At 61.1% G+C, this 22751-nt stretch overlaps 2 protein-coding genes across 7 annotated transcripts; one reads left to right on the top strand and one right to left on the bottom strand.

Annotated features, from left to right (window-relative positions):
- Positions 1–3204: 3204 nt before the first annotated feature.
- On the bottom strand, positions 3205–11334 carry REEP6 (receptor accessory protein 6). Of its 2 annotated transcripts, XM_054249678.2 has the most exons (6): positions 11138–11334; positions 7271–7364; positions 7052–7190; positions 6343–6511; positions 6104–6184; positions 3205–3959 (listed from the first exon to the last, which is right to left on the bottom strand). In XM_054249678.2, the coding sequence occupies exons 1-6, from the start codon at positions 11250–11252 to the stop codon at positions 3922–3924; spliced, it is 636 nt and encodes a 211-aa protein (XP_054105653.1). In that variant the 5' UTR covers positions 11253–11334; the 3' UTR covers positions 3205–3921. The 2 variants fall into 2 exon arrangements, with proteins under 2 accessions (XP_054105653.1, XP_054105654.1); XM_054249679.2 differs by lacking the exon at positions 6104–6184.
- Positions 11335–12193: 859 nt separating this feature from the next.
- Positions 12194–21962, top strand: PCSK4 (proprotein convertase subtilisin/kexin type 4). Of its 5 annotated transcripts, none has more exons than XM_035285085.3 (15): positions 12194–12386; positions 12635–12739; positions 14163–14255; positions 14354–14482; positions 14593–14669; positions 14763–14851; positions 15126–15298; positions 15378–15590; positions 18076–18176; positions 18256–18359; positions 18430–18547; positions 18744–18923; positions 19184–19308; positions 20920–20993; positions 21186–21962. In XM_035285085.3, the coding sequence occupies exons 1-15, from the start codon at positions 12198–12200 to the stop codon at positions 21267–21269; spliced, it is 1854 nt and encodes a 617-aa protein (XP_035140976.2). In that variant the 5' UTR covers positions 12194–12197; the 3' UTR covers positions 21270–21962. The 5 variants fall into 5 exon arrangements, with proteins under 5 accessions (XP_035140976.2, XP_035140975.2, XP_035140972.2 ...); XM_035285084.3 differs by having other exon boundaries at positions 21183–21962; XM_035285081.3 differs by having other exon boundaries at positions 20920–21042.
- The last annotated feature ends 789 nt before the right edge of the window (positions 21963–22751 follow it).

Raw genomic sequence — 22751 nt, 5'->3', positions numbered from 1 at the left:
ACGTCACAGAAGCAAGAGCTTCCCAGGAGCTCCCCGGACTGTGGGTGCTGCGGGGATGCGTGGGGCCGCGGTGCCCCCTGGTGGCCGGACGCGGGATGACGGGACTCCGCGCGCTCTGCGTGGCTGGCAGCCCAAGAGCCCGGGTCTGGCACTGTTACCCAGGCTGGAGTGCAATGGCGCGATCTCGGCTCACCGCAACCTCCGCCTCCTGGGTTCAGGCAATTCTCCTGCCTCAGCCTCCCGAGTAGCTGGGATTACAGGCACGTGCCACCACGCCCGGCTAATTTTTGTATTTTTAGTAGAGACGGGGTTTCACCATGTTGGCCATGCCGGCCTTGAACTCCTGACCTCAGGTGATCCACCCACCTCGGCCTCCCAAAATGCTGCGATTACAGGTGTGAGCCACCGCCCCCGGCCGGTGAAACCACTTTGGAAAGCAGTGTGGCACCGTCTGCCACGGTTGGATGTATGATCGCTGTCGTGGGCTGGATGGGGGTGTCCAAGTCCTCACCCCCCAGAAACTCCTACTGCGACCTCACTTGGTGATAACTAAGGAGCTTGACATGAAATCATCCGGGAATTAGGTCGGATCTGAAATCCAATGACAAGCATCCTTAGAAGGGATATAGAGGGCAGGGTCAGGCCAGGCGCGGTGGCTCACAGCTGTATCCCAGCGCTTTGGGAGGCCAAGGTGGATGGATGACCTGAGGTCAGGAGTTCGAGACCAGCCTGGCCAACATGGCGAAACCCCGTCTCTACTAAAACTACCAAAATTGCCTGGGCGTGGTGGCGTGCGCCTATAGTCCCAGCTACTCGGGAGGCTGAGGCAGGAGAATCGCTTGAACCCAGGAGGCAGAGGTTGCAGTGAGCCGGGATCATGCCATTGCACTCCAGCCTGGGTGACAGAGAGAGACTTGGCCTCAAAAAAATTAATTAAATAAAATAGCATGAGGGACTGAAGGTCACTATTTCCACCTGATGAAACAGGCGCGTCCTCCTCCCCACCTGTGTTCCCTGGGTGTGCTGACCTGGGCGGGCCGGAGTCAGTTTTGCTGCTCCCCTGCCGGTGAAGGTGAGGGACTATGCCAGGTGCAGAGCGAGCCTGGCACCCTACCTCCTCCCCTGGGGCCATGGCCAGACCACATTCTTCACAGCAGCTGGGCCGTGATCCACAGATTCGCAGAGCCCTGTCTGCCATCCCCGTGTGGTCACAGATGCAGGGTGGGGGGTGATTAATGATTACCCCTGCCCCTCCCTCTGATACATCCTGCACCCCGAGTGAAAGACAAAGTCTCGGGCGCGGTGGCTCACGCCTGTAATCCCAACACTTTGGAAGGCCAAGGCGGGCGCGTCATCTGAGGTCCAGAGTTTGAGACCAGCCTGACCAACAAGGAGAAACCCCGTCTCTACTAAAAATACAAAATTAGCCGGGTGTGGTGGCGCGTGCCTGTAATCCCAGCTACTGGGGAGGCTGAGGCAGGAGAATCGCTTGAACCCGGGAGGCGGAGGTTGCAGTGAGTTGAGATCACGCCATTGCACTCCAGCCTGGGCAACAACAGCAAAACTCTGTCTCAAAAAAGAAATAAAAAGACCAAGTCCCCCCGCCCCGCAAGCCCTCTCAGTGCCTGTGTGGTGCAGCCCCGAAGACTGCCCTCCTCCCTGCCCTCCTCTTCTCTGCTCCCACCACAGAGGCCTCCTCCCTGTTCCTCCCACTCACTAGCATATTCCTGCCTCAGGGCCTTTGCACAGGCTGTGCCCTCTGCCTGTAACACCCCTTTTTTTTTCCAGACGGAGTCTCACTCTGTCACCCAGGCTGGAGTGCAATGGCGCGATCTCCGCTCACTGCAACCTCTGCCTCCCAGGCTCAAGTGATTCTCTTGCCTCAGCCTCCCGAGTAGCTGGGATTACAGGCGTGCGTCACCACGCCCGGCTAATTTTGTATTTTTAGTAGAGACGGGGTTTCTCCATGTTGGTCAGGCTGGTCTCGAACTCCTGACCTCAGGTGATCCACCAGATTCAGCCTCCCAAAGTGCTGGGGATTACAGGTGTGAGCTACCGTGCCCGGCTGACCATTCTTTTGGAGACGGGGTCTCCCTCCGTTGCCTAGGCCACGGTCATGGCCAGGCATGGTGGTGCATGCCTGTCGTCTCAGCTACACAGGAGGCCAAGGGAGGGGGATGTCTTGATCCCAGAAGGCTGAGGCTGCACGGAGCCATGATTGCACCACTGCACTCCATCTCGGCAACGAAGCCAAATCCTGTGTCCCCTCCCCCCCAAAAAAGTATCTCCAGACAAGACCCAAAGGCCCAGGGACAGAACTGCTCCCAGCTGCAAAACACTGAGTTATGGCCCCTTAGGCAAATATAATAACAAGTCTCACTCTGTTGCCCAGGCTGGAGTGCAATGGCGGGATCTCGGCTCACCGCAACCTCCGCCTCTTCGGTTCAGGCAATTCTCCTGCCTCAGCCTCCCGAGTAGCTGGGATTACAGGCACGCGCCACCATGCCCAGCTAATTTTTGTATTTTTAGTAGAGACGGGGTTTCACCATGTTGGCCAGGATGGTCTCGATCTCCTTACCTTGTGATCCGCCCGCCTCGGCCTCCCACAGTGCTGGGATTACAGGCGTGAGCCACCGCGCCCGGCCCATTTTTGTATTTTCAATAGAGATGGGGGTTTCACAATGTTGCCCAGGCTGGTCTCGAACTCCTGACCTCAAGTGATCCACCTGTCTCAGCCTCCCAAAGTGCTGGGATATAGGCGTCAGCCACCGCACCCGGCCTGGGAGAGTTTTAAGAGAAGCAGGTGCGGCCGGGTGCGGTGGCTGATGCCTGTAATCCTAGCACTTCGGGAGGCCGAGGAGGATGGATCAGCTGAGGTCAGGAGTTCGAGACCAGCCTGGCCATCATGGTGAAACCCCCATCTTGGAATTTAAAAAAAAAAGAGAGAAGCAGGTAAATGCAAATGGGCTGGATAATTACTTTGGGAGGGAAGGGAGAAGGCACTGCGGGGAAGGACAAGTGTTTCTGGGACTCGCACCCATCTTGGCCATGCGGCTGGACCTTTAGTGGGTCAATCAGCCTCTCTGGGCCTCAGTCTCCTCATTTATTAAATGGGCTGGTCCACACAGCTGAGACTCATGCCTGATTAACGGCACGGTGCCCTCGCAGACGCTCCCCGAGACCGCGGCACACGGGGAGCACAGGTGTGGTCCGGATGAGCTTTATTGAGGCCCACCTAGCAGGCCAGGTGTTTCAGGTGCCAGTGGTGCTGCCGGCACGGGAGCCTGTGTGGCCAGCTGCACGCGATCTCCGTGGTGGACTCGGAAGTGTACTCAAGAGAGCTCTCGGAGTGGCAGGGGACCAGCTCGCGCGCGGAGGCGCCTCTGGCAGGCTCTTTCGAGGATTGCTTCTGGGTCTGTCCCGTGGTCTTGGGGGCTGTGTCCTCTGGCTTGCTAGGGGGCTTGCTGGGGGGCTTGCTGGGGGGCTGCGTGGGGCTGCTGGTGCTGCTGGGAGGCTGGTCCCCGGGTGAGGCCGGGCTGGAGGTGACGTTGGGTTGCCGTAGGGGCGCGGGGGACTGGACGGCGAGCTGGGAGGGGGATGTCCCGGGCGGCCGGGTGCGCGGCTGAGGTCGGCGGGAATTTCCCTGTGCCTGACGCTGGCCCTGGGCCTTGCGGGACGGGCGGGAGCCAGCAGCAGAGCCGGAGGGAAGCTGGTCCTGGGATCCAGATCTCATGGTCAAGGTCCGGGACTGGGGCTTTTCCGAGGTGTCATTTAAGGAGACCCTCTGGGCCTTGCCTGGATCCGAGGGACTGGCGGGGCCCACTGCCTGGGAATCCGGAGAAGACTCTGTGGAGGGCTGGGAGCCTGGTGCGGCCCCTTTCTCATCAGCCAGGAGGTCCTTGCAAGGGCCAAGGGGCTGCTTCACTTGTCCTTCGGCGGCAGGGTCTGGCTTGGCTTCACTGCAGAGAGAGGGGTAGGTGGGGGTGAGGCAGGCCTGGGCTCTGCGGGGCTGCCGGCCGTGATCATGGAGTGAGTCGATGGGCCTGGCAGCCACCCTCAGCAGAGATGTGGACCACACGCACGCTCTCATGCCAACCCATGCACAGATCGGTGCACACGCACACACACACGTGCACTCACATGCACTGCACTCAGACACATGCACACGGGAAAACATGCTCACTCCCTTGCTCACTCATGCACACAAGGAAACAAAACAGCTTCAGCCCATGCACACACACATATACACTCATGCACACACATGCACATGCCCACACCTGACACAAATACACACTCATGCACACATCCACACACATGCCACATGCCCACACGACACAAATACACACAGGCACACATCCACACACACGCCACATGCCCACACATGACACACTCATGCACACACACATGCACGTGCCACATGCCCACACATGACATACACTCATGCACATGCACACACATGCACATGCCACATGCCCACACCTGACACAAATACACACATGCACACATCCACACACGCCACATGCCCACACATGACACACTCATGCACACACACATGCACGTGCCACATGCCCACACATGACATATACACTCATGCACACATCCACACGTACATGCCACATGCCCACACCTGACACAAATACACTCATGCACACGCACACACATGCACATGCCACATGCCCACACCTGACACAAATACTCATGCACACATCCACATGCATATGCCACATGCCCACACATGACACAAACTCATGCACACATCCACACGCACATGCCACATGCCCACACATGACACAAATACTCATGCACACATCCACACACATGCCACATGCCCACACGACACACATGCACGTGCCACATGCCCATACGACACAAATACTCATGCACACATCCACACGCACATGCCACATGCCCACACATGACAAATACACACATGCACACATCCACACGCACATGCCACATGCCCACACATGACACAAATACTCATGCACACATCCACACACATGCCACATGCCCACACATGACACAAATACTCATGCACACATCCACACGCACATGCCACATGCCCACACATGACAAATACTCATGCACACATCCACACACATGCCACATGCCCACACATGACACACTCATGCACGTGCCACATGCCCACACGTGACACAAATACTCATGCACACATCCACATGCACATACCCACACCTGACACAAATACACACTCATGCACACGCACACATGCACGTGCCACCTGCCCACATATGACACAAATACTCATGCACACATCCACACGCACATGCCACATGCCACACCTGACACAAATACACACTCATGCACACGCACACACATGCACGTGCCACATGCCCACACCTGACACAAATACACATGCACACATCCACACGCACATGCCACATGCCCACACCTGACACAAATACACTCATGCACACGCACACACATGCACGTGCCACATGCCCACACCTGACACAAATACACACTCATGCACACATCCACACGCACATGCCACATGCCCACACATGACACAAATACACACTCATGCACACATCCACATGCCACATGCCCACACATGACACACATGCACGTGCCACATGCCCACACATGACACAAATACACATGCACACATCCACACGCACATGCCACATGCCCACACCTGACACAAATACACACTCATGCACACGCACACACATGCACGTGCCACATGCCCACACCTGACACAAATACACACATGCACACATCCACACGCACATGCCACATGCCCACACCTGACACAAATACACTCATGCACACGCACACACACATGCACGTGCCACATGCCCACACCTGACACAAATACACATGCACACATCCACACGCACATGCCACTTGCCCACACATGACATACACACTCATGCACACACACATGCATGTGCCACATGCCCACATGCACACACATAGCAAACATGCCCGCACATGCACACTCATGCACACGTACACATGCACACACCACATATGCACACACATACATTCTCATGCACATGCACACATATGCACACACCACATGCACCCAGCAAACATACACTCACACAGCTCCTACCTCCCCAAAGGGGTTACGTACAGTCAGCATCCAGGGGAGTGGAGGGCCCTGCCACAGCCGCTGGGGTAACGCTTGCCCGGCTGCGGGCCAGGGCCTGTAAGACTGGTTCCCGAAAGCGTGAGAGAGAGAGGCGGACAGTGAGAGGGGGCGCCGAGATGCCAGGCAGAGGCCATCAGAATCAGGAAGGGAGGCAAGGTGGGGGCAGACAGGTCGAGATCTGGGACACAGCCAGAGGCGGCCGGGCGCCTGCGAGCACCCACCGTTCCTGGTTATTCCGGCTGCCGTGTCCAGGGCTCGCCCGCTGAGGTTGTTCACGATTCTGTCCACGGCCCCGTGGTGCTTTAGGAACAGCGGGCGCACGACGCGGTGATACAGCATGAGAGCCCCGTTCCAGGGCCTGGGAGCCATGCAGAACAACAGGAAGGCGCACTGCAGGGCGGGGCAGGAGTCACACGCGGCCCCACCCAGCTCCGTACCCCTGGGAGGGAGACGGGCCACACCACGCCACCAGATGCCCACCCTGGGCAGGAACGGGGTCTCCACCCTCAGACACCCTTGAGGGCGAGCCTCCACCCTCAGACACCCTTGAGGGCGAGCCTCCACCCTCAGACACCCTTGAGGGCGAGCCTCCACCCTCAGACACCCTTGAGGGCGAGCCTCCACCCTCAGACACCCTTGAGGGCGAGCCTCCACCCTCAGACACCCTTGAGGGCGAGCCTCCACCCTCAGACACCCTTGAGGGCGAGCCTCCACCCTCAGACACCCTTGAGGGCGAGCCTCCACCCTCAGACACCCTTTAGGGTGAGCCTCCACCATCAGCCCCTGGATGGGCCTGTTTCCCAGGGAAGTGACTAAGTCTGCCCCTCACATCCCCCATCTCATCTCCTCCGGACCTTCTGGCCCCAGCGCCTCCCAGGAATCCCCGAGCCCCAGGTGCTCCACGGCTGTGCCCGCCCTGGCAGGGCCCACCTTGCCCACGTAGTAGAAAGGGAACCAGGACAGGAGTAGGTCGCTGAAGAACTCGGCCAGGCTGAACAGGGCGTACACCACCCAGTAGGTGAGCCACACCGTGTCGTCGTCCTTGCTTGGGCTCTCGATAGCTTTGATTCTGCCGGGAGACGCGGCAGGGTCAGGGGCTGCCCGGGAACCCCCCCAGCCCCCCACGCACGTAGCCAGCTGCGCACTCACGAAGCATATGCGGGGTATACAAATCCGATGAGATTGCACAGCAGAGACGCTCCGTAGCCGAACAGCAGATACAGGCTTAGCAGAGTGACGGCTCCTGCCGGAGAGAGGAGGCGGTGGGCCGGGGCCAGGGACCCTCTGACCCCCGTGACGGCACCAGGCTTCCTCTTGGGAGTCTGCAACCGTCACCTCCTCCCAGAAGCCTCCGTGACGCCTCTAGGGTGTCACCACTGCCCACAAACTCTGCACCCCCCATCGCGGCCCTAAGCCTGAGCCTTTCACCTGTAACTGGTCCGTGTCTCCACGTCCCCCCTCTCCCGGGGTTGGGAGCTCCCAAGGGCAGGCAGGAGCCCGACGCTGGGGTGGCAGGCAGTGGGGTGGGTGCAGAATAGCTGCCCAGTAAGCGTTTGTCGAGTGAATGAGTGTAATCTGGCCGGGTGCGGTGGCTCATGGCTGTAATCCCAGCACTTTGGAAGGCTCAGGTGGGTGGATTACCTGAAGTCAGGGGTTCGAGACCAGCCTGGCCAACATGGTGAAACCCTGTCTCTACTAAAAAATACAAAAATTAGCTGGACACGGTGGCGCGCGCCTGTAGTCCCAGCTACTCGGGAGGCTGAGGCAGGAGAATCGCTTGAACCCGGGAGGCGGAGGTCGCAGTGAGCGGAGAACTCACCACCACACTCCAGCCTGCGTGAGAGTGACTCTATCTCAAAGAAAAACGATGTAATCCGCAACGATCCCTGTCTCAGTCCAGGCCCGATGGGAGGCCCTGGGAAAGGAGGTCAGTGTTTTAATATAAGGGAAGGCAGAGACCGGAAAGGGAGGCGGGGCAGTCACCAAGACTCAGTGCCAGAGCCGAGAAAGGTAACCGTTTTATCTGCTATCTTAGCATAGGGGGTCATTCTTGGTGGTTTTCCTCGGGGAGGGGGAGAAACCCATCTGGGCACTCCAGGGTGCTGGGCAGTGTCCCTGGCCTCTACCCGCTCTATGCCATCAGCTCCCCAGTCCTGACAACCACAGACAGACATCTGCCAGCGTCCCCGGGGCGGGGGGCGGCACCGTCATGGGCGCAGCAAACCTCAGCTCTCAATGCCCCGGGCGGAGGAGGGCCCCTTCGGTCAGCTGTGCACTCAGTAGCCCGGAGCGAGCAAGGCTCTGGCTGCATGGAGCCTCAGTTTCCCCCTCGGTAAGTGGGAGCAGTAATGGCCCCTGCCTCTTATGGTTACAAGTTAACAAAGAGAACAAACACCCTTCTGCACATTTTATTTTTTTGAGACGGAGTCTCGCTCTGTTGCCCAGCCTGGAGCGCAGTGGCACAATCCCAGCTCACTGCAACCTCCGCCTCCTGGGCTCAAGCGATTCTCGTGCCTCCGCCTCCCGAGTAGCTGGGACCGCAGGCGTGTACAACCCTGCCAGGCTGACTTTTGTATTTTTAGTAGAGATGGGGTTTCACCGTGTTGACCAGGCTGGTCTCAAACTCCTGACCTCAGGGTCCCCCCCCACCTCCTCTGTGTCCCAAGGGCGGGATTACAGGTGTGAGCCACTGCACCTGGCCTTCCTGTACAATTATTAAGCGCCTTCAGGCTACTGTAACACAGTTCTAGTGAGGAGGGTCTTCAGAGAGAAGAGTGTGTGTGTGTCCGCATCCAGCTCTGCCCCAATCCTGAACCTGGCTCTGGAAAGAATGACTGTGACAACTGCATTTATTAAGCGCCTATTGTGTGCCAGGTTCTGTGCTTTCCCTGAACTGTCTCATGCAACAGCCAGAACTGGGCTGGGTGGGTGTTGCCCAAGGTCACACAGGGAACCTCTGGGCTCAGAAGGCTTGGGACAGCCTCCGTTCTCCTCCCCTGGGGCTGCTATCTGCAGAGAGAGATAGAGGCCACTTGCCGACCAAAGGGCAGACGCCCAAGTTCCGCAGCCCAGCCCTCCCCTCGGCCAGCATCAGTCTTTATCGACAAGCACCCAAGGTCGGGGTAGGAGGGGTCCCCCAGCTGGTCCCAGCAGGCTATGCGGCCTCCGGGCCACTGTCTCCTCTGAGTTTCTTCATGTTACCCAGGGGTGTAGGACCTATGGGTTTAAAGGAGGTGCGGGGTTGCGGGGGAGGGGGATACAGGGGGATGAGGGAACGCCACCTTTCCCCGGGCCTCCCTGGTGGGGGAGGAATGGCTCTCCCAGGGCGTCCCTCCCCTAAATCCCTTTTTCTGCAGGTTCAGCACTGGGAGGATGACCTTGAACATGGGAAGTGTGGACGGGGCACAGCCCCCAAGATTAGCAGCAGATGGGACTGGGGTGGGCAGGGTGGAGGGGGCGTATGCTTCAGACAGAGCAGGCACATAGGCAGCCCCTGCCTCCCTGTACCTCAGCCTCCTCCCTGGCAACACAGTGCCCCAGCCAGCCCGTCCCTGCTGCCTGCCTCCTGGGCGCTCTATGACCTCAATTCCCGCCCACTGGCCCCAGGGATGTGGAAAGGGAGGGCAGAGGTCAGGGGCCTGCTCCCCGGGGCAGGCACAGGGGGCCATGCCACCTGCTGTGCTGTGCACATGGGACCAGGCACCTGGGGACCTCCAGGGTCTGGGAACAGATCTCAGACTGTCCTGGGGCTGCCAGGCATGGGAACTCCCAGATGGTGGGAAAACGGGGGAAACTGGAGTCCTGGGATCTGCCTGCAGGAGGTGCTCAAAAAAGTGGCACTGCCCGCTACCCACTGCGCCCCAGGCTAGAGAAAATCCTTGTGAGTTACTCTGCCAGGCTCCCTGAAAAAGAAGGCAGGGCCAGTGGGGCTGGGAGCACCACACAAAGGGAAGAAAGGCTGGGTACAGTGGCTCCCTCCTGTCATCCCAGAGCTTCGGGAGGCTGAGGATCACTTGAGCCCAGTTTGACACCAGCCTGGGTAACATAGTGAGACCCTGTCTCTTAAAAAAGTTAATTTTAAAAAGTTTTAGGCTGGGCAGGGCCGGCGGCTCACGCCTGTAATCCCAGCACTTTGGGAGGTCGGGGTGGGTGGATCACTTGAGATCAGGAGTTCGAGGCCAGCCTGGTCAACATGGTGAAACTCCATCTCTACTAAAAATACAAAATTTAGCTGGGCATGGTGGCGCACACCTGTAATCCCAGCTACTCGGGAGGCTGAGGCAGGAGAATTGCTTGAACTCGGGACGCGGAGGTTGCCGTGAGCCGAGATCGCGCCATTGCACTCCAGCCTGGGCAACAGAGCAAGACTCCCTCTCAAAAAAAGAAAAAAAAAAAAACTTTTAAAGGTGGAGAGGGAGGCATTTAAGGAGCGATTGCTACATGCGCGCTCTAGACAGTTTTGGAAAGGGGCAGGGCCGCACAGTGTCACCAAGGCGGAAAGGACCAGGAGAACATGGAGTCACAATCGGGGTGTCGGGATCTGGAGCTCCGCGGGCGCCAGTCCAGCCTCCCCCCATCACAGCTGTCAGACGACCCAGCTTCGTCTTAAATATTTACGCGCAGTGGCACTAAGCCATTGAGCCGGGGGAAGGAGACTAGGCCAGCCGGGAGGAGGGTCCTGGGCAGCCCCCCGGTAGCCCCCCAGGGACGGTCCGTTCCCCTCCCGGAGTCCACGGGGGGCAGGGGACGGGGAAACGCGCGGGTCACGGGCATCCCCACCCCCACCCCTCCGGGGCCACCGGGCAACTGGAAGAACCGGACTTCGGCGTGGCGGGCACCCAGCGCCGGGAAGGAGGCTGGAAAGGGGGGCGCGGGCGGACCCCGAGGTCCCGGTCACCCCGCACGCTCCACCGGCCGGACCGGACCCCGCAGCCGGGGAGGGAGTCCGATCCGCGACCCCCGGGCCCGTGGCCTCGATGTGCCCGTCGGCGAAACGGGCGATCGCCGACCGCTCACCTGCAGCCAGATACCGCTTCTCCACCCCGGTCTTGGCCTCCAGCGCCCCCAGCGCGTCGGTGACCAGGTTCCTCTGCTCCAGGAAGCGCTCCACGCGCTGGCTCAGCCCGTCCATGGCCCCGGCGCGCCCGGCGTTGGCTGCTCGAGCTCGCCCGCGGCCCCGCGCGCCCGCCCCGCTGCACGCGCGCAGCTTTCTCGCAGCGGGAGCCGAGCTGTCCGGGCCCCGCGCCGGTGTCCGCCCCCGGCCCCCCGCCCGGACCAATGGGAGGGCACGGCGGACAAAGGAGGTGGGGCCTGCCCCGTCTCCCCCGCCGCATCGCCCTCTGGGGGGGCTGCGGCCGCCACTGCGCAGACCCCGCCTGGAGAGGGCGGGGCGCACCAGTTCAGGGCACCGATTGGCCGGGCGGGAGCGAGACGTAGCTGATTGGAGGGGCGGTGTCAGGGGACGGGATTATTGGCTGCGACGCTGAGGGGGGTGGAGCTAGGGTGAGGCGCGGCACGCGGTGGAAGGAGGAGCCTGTGGGCGGGGCTGGAGAAAAATCCGAGCCGATTGGGGAAACGGTACGCGATTCATTGGTGAAGCCGGAGGAGGGGCGGTCTGATCCGTAAAGGAGGCGGGGCTGATTAGTAGGGGCGGGGAATTGGGCGGGGCTTATTGGAGGAGGCGGGATTGCTCGATAGAGCGATTTTGATTGGGCCGGATAGGAGGCCGGGCTGATTCTCGAAGGAGGGGGTGTGTGGGAAAGTGGGCGAGGCCAAAGAAAGTGCTGGACGCGTTACCACGAGTGACTCCCCTTCTCTGGTTTAGATTATTGTCGTTGTACAAATGGGGGAACTGAGGCTCCCGAGGCTGTGGGTCTGCGGAAGGCCGGCAGGCGTGCCTCCTTCCCGCTTCTGTCAGATCTTCGCGCCTCTCGGCGGGGGTAGCCTCAAGGCCCCCTGGGAGTCGAAGCCTTCCGCGTTGCCATGGCGCCGGGGGCGTGGCGGGCGCCTGGGCCCCCTCGGCGGTTTGGCGGGGGAGGGGCTTGCTCAGGTCCCGCCCCCTCCCCGCCCCGCGTCCATGAGGCCCGCCCCGATTGCGCTATGGCTGCGCCTGGCCTTGGCCCTGGCCCTCGTAGGCCCCCTGGCTGTGGGGTGGGCCTCGTCCCGGGCCCCCATCTATGTCAGCAGCTGGGCCGTGCGGGTGTCCCAGGGGAACCGGGAGGCCGAGCGCCTGGCACGCAAATTCGGCTTCGTCAACCTGGGGCCGGTGGGTGGGACCGGGATGGACAGGAAGTGGGGGCTCGAGGGGACTGGACGGCCCCAGACCCCGACAAGTGGGAGGGAGCCCCCAAGGTCTCCTAAGTATCAAGAGCCCCAGCCCACCCCTGCATCAGCCAAGCTCAGTTTCTGAGGGCACTTGGTGGGGAAGGACAAGGCAGGGGGGTTTCCCGGCCCTCGGGGGCTGCAGCAGGGGAGCCGGGTCCCATCCGTGCGGCCGCTTCCCCACATCCCCAGATCTTCCCTGACGGGCAGTACTTTCACCTGCGGCACCGTGGCGTGGTCCAGCAGTCCCTGACCCCGCACTGGGGCCACCGCCTGCGCCTGAAGAGAGACCCCAAGGTGAGCCTGGCCTGGAGGCCACCCCCTCGGGTCTCAGCCGCATCCTGGGGCCCTAGCCACCTTCTGTGATTCTCGTGGCTCTTATGAACGGCTGTGTGCTTTCTGTGGCTCGGACCCACCCTGATCTCAAGTCTGTGTGACAGGGAAGAGCAGGGAGACCCAAATACAGAAATGATGATGCCTACCAGGGCCTGGTACACAGCGGGCACCTCTTGCCCTTCCCCACCTCCTCTGGGCCCCAGCGTCCCTGGTAAGGAGGGATAGATGGCATGCCTCCCCCACCATCTAGATCAGAGGATGGAGGGAAGGGGGTTGGCTCATTTTACAAGGAATGGGTTCCCAAGCGTAGGAGGCTTGAAGTTACCCAGTGCCCTCAGGACGCAGTGTCCGGATGCTCAGAAAGAGATTGGGTCTGATTGGGCTAGAAAATACCTGAGATGCCAAGCCGATGGGATGAGATGGGGCCTGGGAAGCCTCTGGAGGCCGGGAAGTGCCATGAGCAGGACTGGACAGCTGCCTGCTTATAGCATAGAGAGGGAGAGCAGTGGCTCCGATGTGGTTTCCAAGAGAGAAGCCAGGCTGGGCACCATGACTCACGCCTGTAATCCCAGCACTTTGGGAGGCCGAGGCAGGCAGATCACTTGAGGTCAGGAGTTCGAGACCAACCTGACCAACATGGCGAAACCCCATCTCTACTAAAAATACAAAAATTCTTGGGTGTGGTGGCGAGTGCCTGTAGTCCCAGCTACTTGGGAGGCTGAAGCAAGAGAATCACTTGAATCCGGGAGGTGGAGGTTGCAGTGAGCTGAGATCACACCACTGCACTCCAGCCTCGGTGATAGAGTGAGACTCCGTCTCAAAAAAAAAAAAAAGGAAGTGATATAGGAGAGAGACAGAAGGATCTAGAACAGGGATGGGGGAAGGAGTGGGGTAGGGACCTGGGGACCTCCAGTCACCCTGGGCAGAGGCTCGGCCCCTCTGACTGCAGACAGAGCCCTGGGCACATGGGGACCCTGCTGACCTCAAGTGATCTGCCTGCTTCAACAGCCCAGCGCGCTGGGATTACAGGCGTGAGCCACTGTGCCCGGCCTGGATTTGGGTTTCAAAAGCAGCTTTGGGAGGGTGCTGAGTCAGTGGTAGGGCCAGGAGGGAGGTGAGGAGGCCAGGCTGGGCTGGCAGAGGGGCCCCTGTCGGGGGATTGCACTCACCATCTAGGGGTCGCTGGGCACGCTGCTGCTGTAGGTGGTGGTAAGGGTGGAGGCATAGGCTTCGCTGTGTCAGGGCACACGGCCCTGCTGGGTGGGGCAGGAGAGCAGCCCCTGCAAACACGGGGTCCCAGGGCATGGGGCTGCCTCACTCCCTGAACCACGAGGGGCCACATGGGGGAGCAGGGGACAGGCCCGATGCGCCCTCTGCCTTGCAGGTGCAGTGGTTCCAGCAGCAGACGCTGCAGCGCAGGGTGAGACGCTCTGTGGTGGTGCCCACGGACCCCTGGTTCTCCAAGCAGTGGTACATGGTGAGCGGGCAGCCAGGGCAGGTGGGTGGGGCCGGGGCTGCTGGCACCCCCTCCCCCCCACCAGGTCCTCACGGGGTCACGACCCCCCTTCCCTGCAGAACGACGAGGCACAGCCAGACCTGAACGTCCTGCAGGCCTGGGGCCAGGGGCTGTCGGGCCGGGGTGTCGTGGTCTCTGTGCTGGACGATGGCATTGAGAAGGATCACCCAGACCTCTGGGCCAACTACGTGAGACCGTGGGTGGCTGGGGGCGGGGGCTGCCCCGGGCGCCGAGACCGGTTCCACCCCAGGGACACCTCGAAGCCCCCTCACCCCCTCACATCCCCACCCACCCGCAGGACCCCCTGGCCAGCTATGACTTCAATAACTACGACCCGGACCCCCAGCCCCGCTACACCCCCAGCGATGAGAACCGGTAAGCAGGGCTCCCGCAGTGCACGGGGGCAGCCCCAGTGCCCGGCAGGAGGATGGAGGCCGTGACGGGAGCCCCTCTTGGCCCTGGCACCAGGCACGGGACCCGCTGTGCTGGGGAGGTGGCTTCAATGGCCAACAATGACTTCTGCGGTGTGGGGGTCGCCTTCAACGCCCGAATCGGAGGTACCCAGGGTCCCCCCGAGGCATCATTGGGGAACAGAGGGCGAAGGGAGTAATCCTGGGGGGAGCTGGGTCCGCCGACCAGGGGAGGAGGACTCCCGTACCCACCCTCTCACTGCTGGGTGGTGCCAGGACCAGACTCCAGGGCTTAGGGGAGCTGAACCAGTACGAACGGCCCCTCCAGGGAGCAGAGAGGGCCCGAATGGGGCTGGGGAGTGGTGTGGAGACCTGGGGCAGGGCCGGTGGCAGAGGCCCCCCGCCCCCTGTCCCCCTGCAGGCGTGCGGATGCTGGACGGGACCGTCACCGACGCCATCGAGGCCCAGTCGCTGAGCCTGCGGCCACAGTACATCCACATCTACAGCGCCAGCTGGGGCCCCGAGGATGACGGGCGCACAGTGGACGGCCCCGGCATCCTCACCCTCGAGGCCTTCCGGCAAGGCGTCACCAAGGTGGGTGGGAGTCCCCCGAGGAGGGCAGGGATGGCAGGCCCCGGGCGATGCCCACTCACCACCCCTCCTTGTTTCCCAGGGCCGAGGCGGGCTGGGCACGCTCTTCATCTGGGCCTCGGGCAACGGCGGCCTCCATTACGACGACTGTAACTGCGATGGTTACACCAACAGCATTTACACGCTCTCCGTGGGCAGCGCCACCCGGCAGGGCCGCGTGCCCTGGTACAGCGAAGCCTGCGCCTCCACCCTCACCACCACCTACAGCAGCGGCGTGGCCAGCGACCCCCAGATCGTGCGTGCAGCTCCCCGAACAGGGGCCCCTCCCCAGGCCCTGCCAGCCAGCCCAGCCTGGCCTCACCTCCCTCCTGTCCCCACCACTGACTCAAAGCTGCTTTTAAAACCCAAATCCAGGCCTGGCACGGAGGCTCATGCCTGTAATCCCAGCACTTTGGGAGGTCGAGGCAGGCGGATCACTTGAGGTCAGCGGTTCAAGACCAGCCCGGCCAACAATGGTGAAACCCCATCTCTTCTAAAGATACAAAAAGTTACATAGGTGCGGTGGTGCCTGCCTGTAGTCCCAGCTACTCGGGAGGCGGAAGCAGGAGAGAATTGCTTGAACCTGGGAGGTGGAGGCTGCAGGGAGCCGAGATCGCGCCATTGCACTCCAGTCTCGGTCACAGAGGAGACCCTGTCCCCCCAAAAAAACAACCCCCATCCAGCTGGGCACAGCAGCTCACATCGGGAGCAAAAGTGGGAGGATCACTTGGGCCAATGGTTCATTTTGTTTGTTTCTTTGTTTTTGAGGCCCAGTCTCGCTCTGTCACCCGGGCTGGACTGCAGGGGCGCGATCTCAGCTCACCGCAGCCTCCGCCTTCTGGGCTCAAGCGATTCTCCTGCCTGCCTCACCCTCCTGAGTAGCTGGGACCACAGGCGCGCGCCACCACGCCTGGCTAAATCTCTTTTTGTATTATTAGTAGAGACGGGGTTTCACCATGTTGGCCAGGCTGGTCTCAAACTCCTGACCTCAAGTGATCCGCCCGCCTCGGCCTCCCCAAAGTGCTGGGATTGCAGGCGTGAGCCACCGCACCTGGTAAGCCTAGTGTTTGAAACCAGTGTGGGCACCACAGTGAGACTTCATCTCTACAATAACATTTAAAAATTAGGCCAGGCGTGATGGCACACATCTGTGGTCCCAGCTACTTGGGAGGCTGTGGTGGGAGGTCGAGGCTGCAGTGAGCCGCGATCACGCCACTGCACTCCACCGGGACAGCAGAGCAAGACCCTGTCTCAAGATAAATAGGTGAATACGACCCAAATCCGACCCCACCAGCTCAGTCGCAGCCCTCCTCTGGCTCCCCAGGGCTCTTGGATGAAACCAGCTCCTGGGTGCAAGCCACCTCTATGCCCTCTCTCAGTGCCTTGCACGGAGGTTCCCCCTCATTCCTCCAGGCCCCTCCTGCCTCAAGGTCTCCATGAGGAGGCCCCTGTGCCAGATCACTGCCCCTCTTCTGCCCCTGCGGACTCCTCCCTCAGATCTCTGCCTGGGACTACTGCCTCCAGGAAGTCCCCCAGGCCTTCACTCTATATACTTACTTCCCAGTGTTTGAGAGTCCCTGAGGCAGGGACCAGCTCCCCACCCCCCAGGGCTCCTCAGGCCAGAACCAGGAGGGCCTGGGTCATCTCTCAGGCTCTGGGGCCAGACACATAGCAGGTATTCCCCCAAACACCTCCAAACTCAGGCAAGTATCCTGCCAGGGCTACCCCATGGCCCTGCTGCCCCTTTGCTGACCCCCGCCTCTCCCAGGCATATGAACCAGCAGGCACCCTTTCAGGTCAGTCCTCAGCATGTTTTTCTTTGTTTTTCTGAGTTGTTTTGTGTGTGTGTGTGTGTGTGTGTGTGAGATGGAATCTCCTTCTGTCACCCAGGCTGGGCACAACAGAGTGAAGTGGCAGGATCTCGGCTCACTGCAACCTCCGCCTGCCAGGCGCCAGCGATCCTCGTGCCTCAGCCTCCTGAGCACCTGGGAACACAAGCCTCCCTCCATGTCTGGCTCCTTCCTTTCGTATATTCTGTAGCGTCGGAGTTTCACCAGGCTGGTCGCAAACTCCTCAGCTCAAGTGATTCGCCGGCCTCAGCCTCCCAAAATGCTGGGATTAAGAGGCACCCACCATCGCACCCGGCCTAATGTTTTGTATTTTTAGTAGAGCGGAGGGTTTCAACGTGTTGGCCAGGCTCCTAGTGCTCGGTGAGGATCGTCCTTGTTACTTCTTTTTTTTTTTTTTTTTTTTAAGACAGAGTCTTGCTCTGTTGCCCAGGCTGGAGTGCAATGGCGTAATCTCGGCTCACTGCAACCTCCGCCTCTTGGATTCAAGCAATTCTTGTGCCTCAGCCTCCCGAGTAGCTGGGATTACAGGCGTGAGCCACCGCGCCCGGCTAATTTTGGTATTTGTAGTGGAGACGGGGTTTTACCATGTTGGCAAGGCTGGTCTCAAACTCCTGACCTCATGATCTGCCCACCTTGGCCTCCCTAAGTGCTGGGATTACAAGCGTGAGCCACCACGCCCGGCCAACTTTTGTATTTTTGTAGAGACAGGTCTTCACTATGTGGACCAGGCTGGTCTTGAACTCCTGAACTCAGGTGACCCACCCGCCTCGGCCTCCCACAGTACTGGAATCACAGGCTGAGCCTCCGGGCCTGGCCAGTCCCTGGTTCTTTTTGAAGAAGGGCTGCATTCTTGCTGTGCACCCCCCGAGTCTCACCCCTCTCTGTCCGCAGGTCACCACGGACCTGCATCACCGGTGCACCGACAAGCACACGGGCACCTCGGCCTCAGCCCCACTGGCAGCGGGCATGATTGCCCTGGCACTGGAGGCCAAGTAGGTGACTGTGGGGCCCTGCCCACCGCCCTCAGCCCCCAGGCGCGGCCCCCGGCTCACCAGCCCCCGACACCCCCAGCCCGTTCCTGACGTGGAGAGACCTGCAGCACCTCGTGGTCCGCGCGTCCAAGCCGGCGCACCTGCAGGCTGAGGACTGGAGGACCAATGGCGTGGGGCGCCAAGGTGCGGTGGGGCTGGGCGGGGGCGGGGACCCTGGGCCCGCGGGGCGAGTGACGGCCGCCCTCCTGTACAGTGAGCCATCACTACGGCTATGGGCTGCTGGATGCTGTGCTGCTGGTGGACACCGCCCGCACCTGGCTGCCCACCCCACCACAGATGAAGTGTGCCGTCCGGGTCCAGAACAGCCCCACGTGAGCCCCTGCCTGCCCCTGGTGCCCTGTCAGTAAATGCTGCCATCGCCAATGGGGGTGTGAGGGGAGGCCTGAGGCCTCAGTTTACCCATCTGTAAAATGAAGGCTGGACCCCGTGATCTGAGTTCTGACCCACCTGCTGGCTGCCCACCCCCCAAGCAGCCGCAGGAGGGTCCTCACCCCCCGCTGCCCCCAGCCCTATCCTGCCGGTGATGTACATCAGGAAGAATGTGTCTGCCTGCGCCGGCCGCCACAATGCCATCCGCTCGCTGGAGCACGTGCAGGTGCAGCTGACGCTGTCGTATAGCCGGCGCGGCGACCTGGAGCTCTCGCTCACCAGCCCCCTGGGCACACGCTCCACACTGGTGGCCATACGGTGAGCGGCCAGCAGAGGGGAGGGGCGGCCTCACGCCCTGTGGGTACACGCTGCCATCTTCCCCAGGCGTCCTCACGGCGAGGGGCCAGGCCCACAGGAATCACAGGGCGGCCCAGTGGGTCGGACCTCCATGTACGCCCCTGCCCACACCCGGAGGACCCCAGCCAGCAGCCCATGAGGCCAGACACTTGATGGGCTCTGCGGGCTTCACTAAGCCGTTCCTCCTGACACGCCCACCCCCGCCTGCCCTTCTGTCCCAGACCCCTGGACGTCAGCACTGAAGGCTACAACAACTGGGTGTTCATGTCCACCCACTTCTGGGATGAGAACCCGCAGGGCGTGTGGACGCTGGGCCTGGAGAACAAGGGTTACTATTTCAACACGGGTGAGGGCGGGGCGGGGCTGTGGGGGCGGGGCTGTGGGGGGCGGGGCTTGGCTCGCTCACCTCCCCCCAGGGGCTCTGGTGCTAGCCTTGGTGACCCCACTGAGAAACAGGTTCCCAGTGGCCTTCTCCAAGAGAACATTCGCACAGTAGGTGTGCAGTCACCTGGGAGATAGCAATGTGCAGTGACAGGCACGCAGTAGGTGTGGAGTCACCCGGGATATGTCAGTGTGCAGTGATGGGCACACAGTAGGTATGCAGTGACAGGCGCACAGTAGGTGTGGAGTCAGCCGGGATATGTCAGTGTGCAGTGATGGGCACACAGTAGGTATGCAGTGACAGGCGCACAGTAGGTGTGGAGTCACCCGGGATATGTCAGTGTGCAGTGATGGGCACACAGTAGGTATGCAGTGACAGGCGCACAGTAGGTGTGGAGTCAGCCAGGATATGTCAGTGTGCAGTGATGGGCACACAGTAGGTATGCAGTGACAGGAGTGCAGTACGTGTGCAGTGACAGGCGCACAGTAGGTGTGGAGTCACCCAGGAGATAGCAATGTGCAGTGACAGGCACGCAGTAGGTGTGGAGTCACCCGGGATATGTCAGTGTGCAGTGATGGGCACACAGTAGGTATGCAGTGACAGGCGTGCAGTACGTGTGCAGTGACAGGCGCACAGTAGGTGTGGAGTCACCCAGGAGATAGCAATGTGCAGTGACAGGCACGCAGTAGGTGTGGAGTCACCCGGGATATGTCAGTGTGCAGTGATGGGCACACAGTAGGTATGCAGTGACAGGCGTGCAGTACGTGTGCAGTGACAGGCGCACAGTAGGTGTGGAGTCACCCGGGAGACGTTGGTGTTTAGTGACAGGCACAGAGTAGGTGTGCAGTGACAGGCACACAGTGGGTGTGCAATGACGGGTGCACAGTAGGTGTTCAGTGACAGGCGCGCAGTAGGTGTGGAGTCAGCCGGGAGATGTCGGTGTGTAATGACAGGCACAGAGTAGGTGTGCAGTGACGGGCACAGAGTAGGTGTGCAGTGATGGGCATGCAGTAGTGTGGAGTCAGCCGGGAGATGTCAGTGTGCAGTGACGGGCACATAGTAGGTGTGGAGTCAGCCAGGAGATGTCGGTGTGCAGTGATGGGCACACAGTAGGTGTGGAGTGACGGGCGCACAGTAGGTGTGGAGTCACCTGGGAGATGTTGGTGTGTAGTGACAGGCACAGAGTAGGTGTGCAGTGACAGGCACACAGTGGGTGTGCAGTGACGGGTGCACAGTAGGTGTTCAGTGACAGGCGCGCAGTAGGTGTGGAGTCAGCCGGGAGATGTCGGTGTGTAGTGACAGGCACAGAGTAGGTGTGCAGTGACGGGCACACAGTGGGTGTGGAGTCAGCCGGGAGATGTCGGTGTGCAGTGATGGATGCACAGTAGGTGTGTAGTGACCTGGGAGATGTCCATGTCCAGGGACAGGCGCACAGCAGGTGTGCAATTCCCTGGGAGACGTGGACCAGTCTGGGGCCCTGGGTGGGAGCTGCAGGGGAGGGATCCCAGGGACAGCCAGGTCCAGGCTGCCAAGAGCCTCTTCCTCCTCCTGTGTGCACCTGTGACCCCTGCCCAGGGATGCTGTACCGCTACACACTGCTGCTCTACGGGACGGCGGAGGACATGGCAGCGAGGCCTCCAGGCCCCCAGGTGACCGGCAGCTTGTGTGTGCGGCGGGACACGGAGGGGCTGTGCCAGGGTGAGTGCCGACACGGCAGGGCCCACGGCTGGGAGGTAGAGGCGGCTACTGCGGGCACCGTGCCTGTGGCCCCAGAGGGCAGATGGTGGGCAACAGGCCTTGGGTGGCGAGCTCACGGCTTCCATGTCTGTATCCCCAAGCAGCATGTGGCGACCCCGCCTACCTCCTGGGACAGCTCTGTCTGGCCCACTGCCCCCCACGCTTCTTCAACCACACAAGGCTGGTGACCGCCAGGCCTGGTCATCCGGCGGCGCCCGCACTGAGGGTCTGTTCCAGCTGCCACGCCTCCTGCTACACCTGCCGTGGCAGCTCCCTGAGGGACTGCACCTCCTGTCCCCCGTCTTACACGCTGGACCAGCAGCAGGGCTCCTGCTTGGGGCCCAGCACCCCCGACAGCCACCGCCAGCTTAGAGCTGCCGCCTGCCCCTACCACCGCTGCGGAGCGTCGGCCATGGTGCTGGGCCTCCTGGCCGTGACCCTCGGGGGCCCTGTCCTCTGCGGCATGTCCAGGGACCGCCCACCATAGGCCCGGCTCGTGCCAGGGCCCCTCCCACCAACCCCCAGATCTGGCTGCCAGCTGGAATCTGAAGTTATCAGCTTGGAAACTGACATTTCCCTGGCCTGGGTCCCTGGCAGGCACTGCTGCCCTGCTGCCTCCACAGGCTGGCCCCAGAGGAGCGGGCCCCAGCCCCTGACGCCCAGCTTGCCAGGGACCCCGCAGGCTGGGGGGAAGAGAGACAGAAGTCTCCTATGCCTTTTGGTTTTGGGCGGGAGCAGGCTGCGGCAGAGGCTGGACCGTGATCACTGTCCTTTCCCAGCCCCAGAAGCCACGGGAAAGTGGAGGGACAGGAACTGGACGCCGTCCGTCTCAGGCCCGTGTCCAACCTCAGAGTTTGCAAATAAAGGTTGCATAGAAGGTGCTTAGTCAGTGGCCTCCTCTGGAGCAGGGCGGGCCCGAGGTCCCAGGGCTCAGGTGGTTTCTGCTTGGGGGTCCCCGGACATCAGCCCATGGAGAATGCAGCCGGTCGTGGAGAAGGGAGTCCGCCCAGGCCCGGGGACCCCAGGCAGTGGGAGCACTGGGGAGTGGCCACGGGTCGGCAGGAGCATCCAAGCCCAGAACGTGGGTCACCATGGCCCAGACTCCCCTCCCCACATGGTGGCTTCCATTTTTGTATGTTTGAGACAGGGTCTCCCTACGTTGCCCAGTCTAGAGTACAGAGGCGTGACTGGAGCTCACTGCAGCCCTGGACTCTGGCCTCAGGCAGTCTTCCCTCCCTGGCCTCCCAAAGTGCTGGAGCACCTGGTCCTTCCCTCCCTCTCTCCCTCCCATTCCTTCTTTCCGCCCTCCCTCCCTCCCTTCCTTTTCCCTTTCTTTCTTTTCTTTCTCTTTCTCCTTCCTTCCTTCTTTCCTACCTTCATTTCTTTCCTTTCTTCCTTTCTCTCCTTTCTCCTTCCTCCCTCCCTCCCTCCCTTCCTTCCCTCACCAGTTTCCTTGGCTTCAGACGAGTTAAGCCCTGTCTGTGGGAGCCACCGCTGCGCCAGAACGTTTTTATCATTTTCATTTATCTTAAATCATACAGACAAGGTCTCACTATGTTGCCCAGGCTGGTCTCAAATTCCTGAGCTCAAGCAGTCCCCCTCACCCCACCCGCCACGGTGTGACCCCCGTTTCTCCGAAATGTCCAGGACAGACCAGTCCACCAACATGG

The sequence above is a fragment of the Callithrix jacchus genome, chromosome 22 (assembly GCF_049354715.1).
Source record: "Callithrix jacchus isolate 240 chromosome 22, calJac240_pri, whole genome shotgun sequence".
Taxonomy (NCBI): Eukaryota; Metazoa; Chordata; class Mammalia; order Primates; family Cebidae; genus Callithrix; species Callithrix jacchus.
The sequence above is the reverse complement of the archived record's forward strand: the minus strand, read 5'-3'. Positions and strand labels throughout refer to the sequence as shown.

Bases quoted from the DNA above. Each gene is read 5' to 3' on its own strand.
- REEP6 (XM_054249678.2), bottom strand. From the start codon at position 11,252: ATGGACGGGCTGAGCCAGCGCGTGGAGCGCTTCCTGGAGCAGAGGAAC. The intron at 6,512-7,051 runs GTGGGCCCTGCC...CCCGCCCTGCAG, and splicing joins CTTTCTACTACGTGGGCAAG to TGCGCCTTCCTGTTGTTCTG. The intron at 3,960-6,103 runs GTACGTAACCCC...CTCTCTCTGCAG, and splicing joins CACTCCCCTGGATGCTGACT to TGAAGCCAAGCCAGACCCTG.
- PCSK4 (XM_035285080.3), top strand. From the start codon at position 12,198: ATGAGGCCCGCCCCGATTGCGCTATGGCTGCGCCTGGCCTTGGCCCTG. The intron at 14,483-14,592 runs GTGAGACCGTGG...ACCCACCCGCAG, and splicing joins CAGACCTCTGGGCCAACTAC to GACCCCCTGGCCAGCTATGA. The intron at 18,548-18,743 runs GTGAGCCCCTGC...CGCTGCCCCCAG, and splicing joins CGGGTCCAGAACAGCCCCAC to CCCTATCCTGCCGGTGATGT.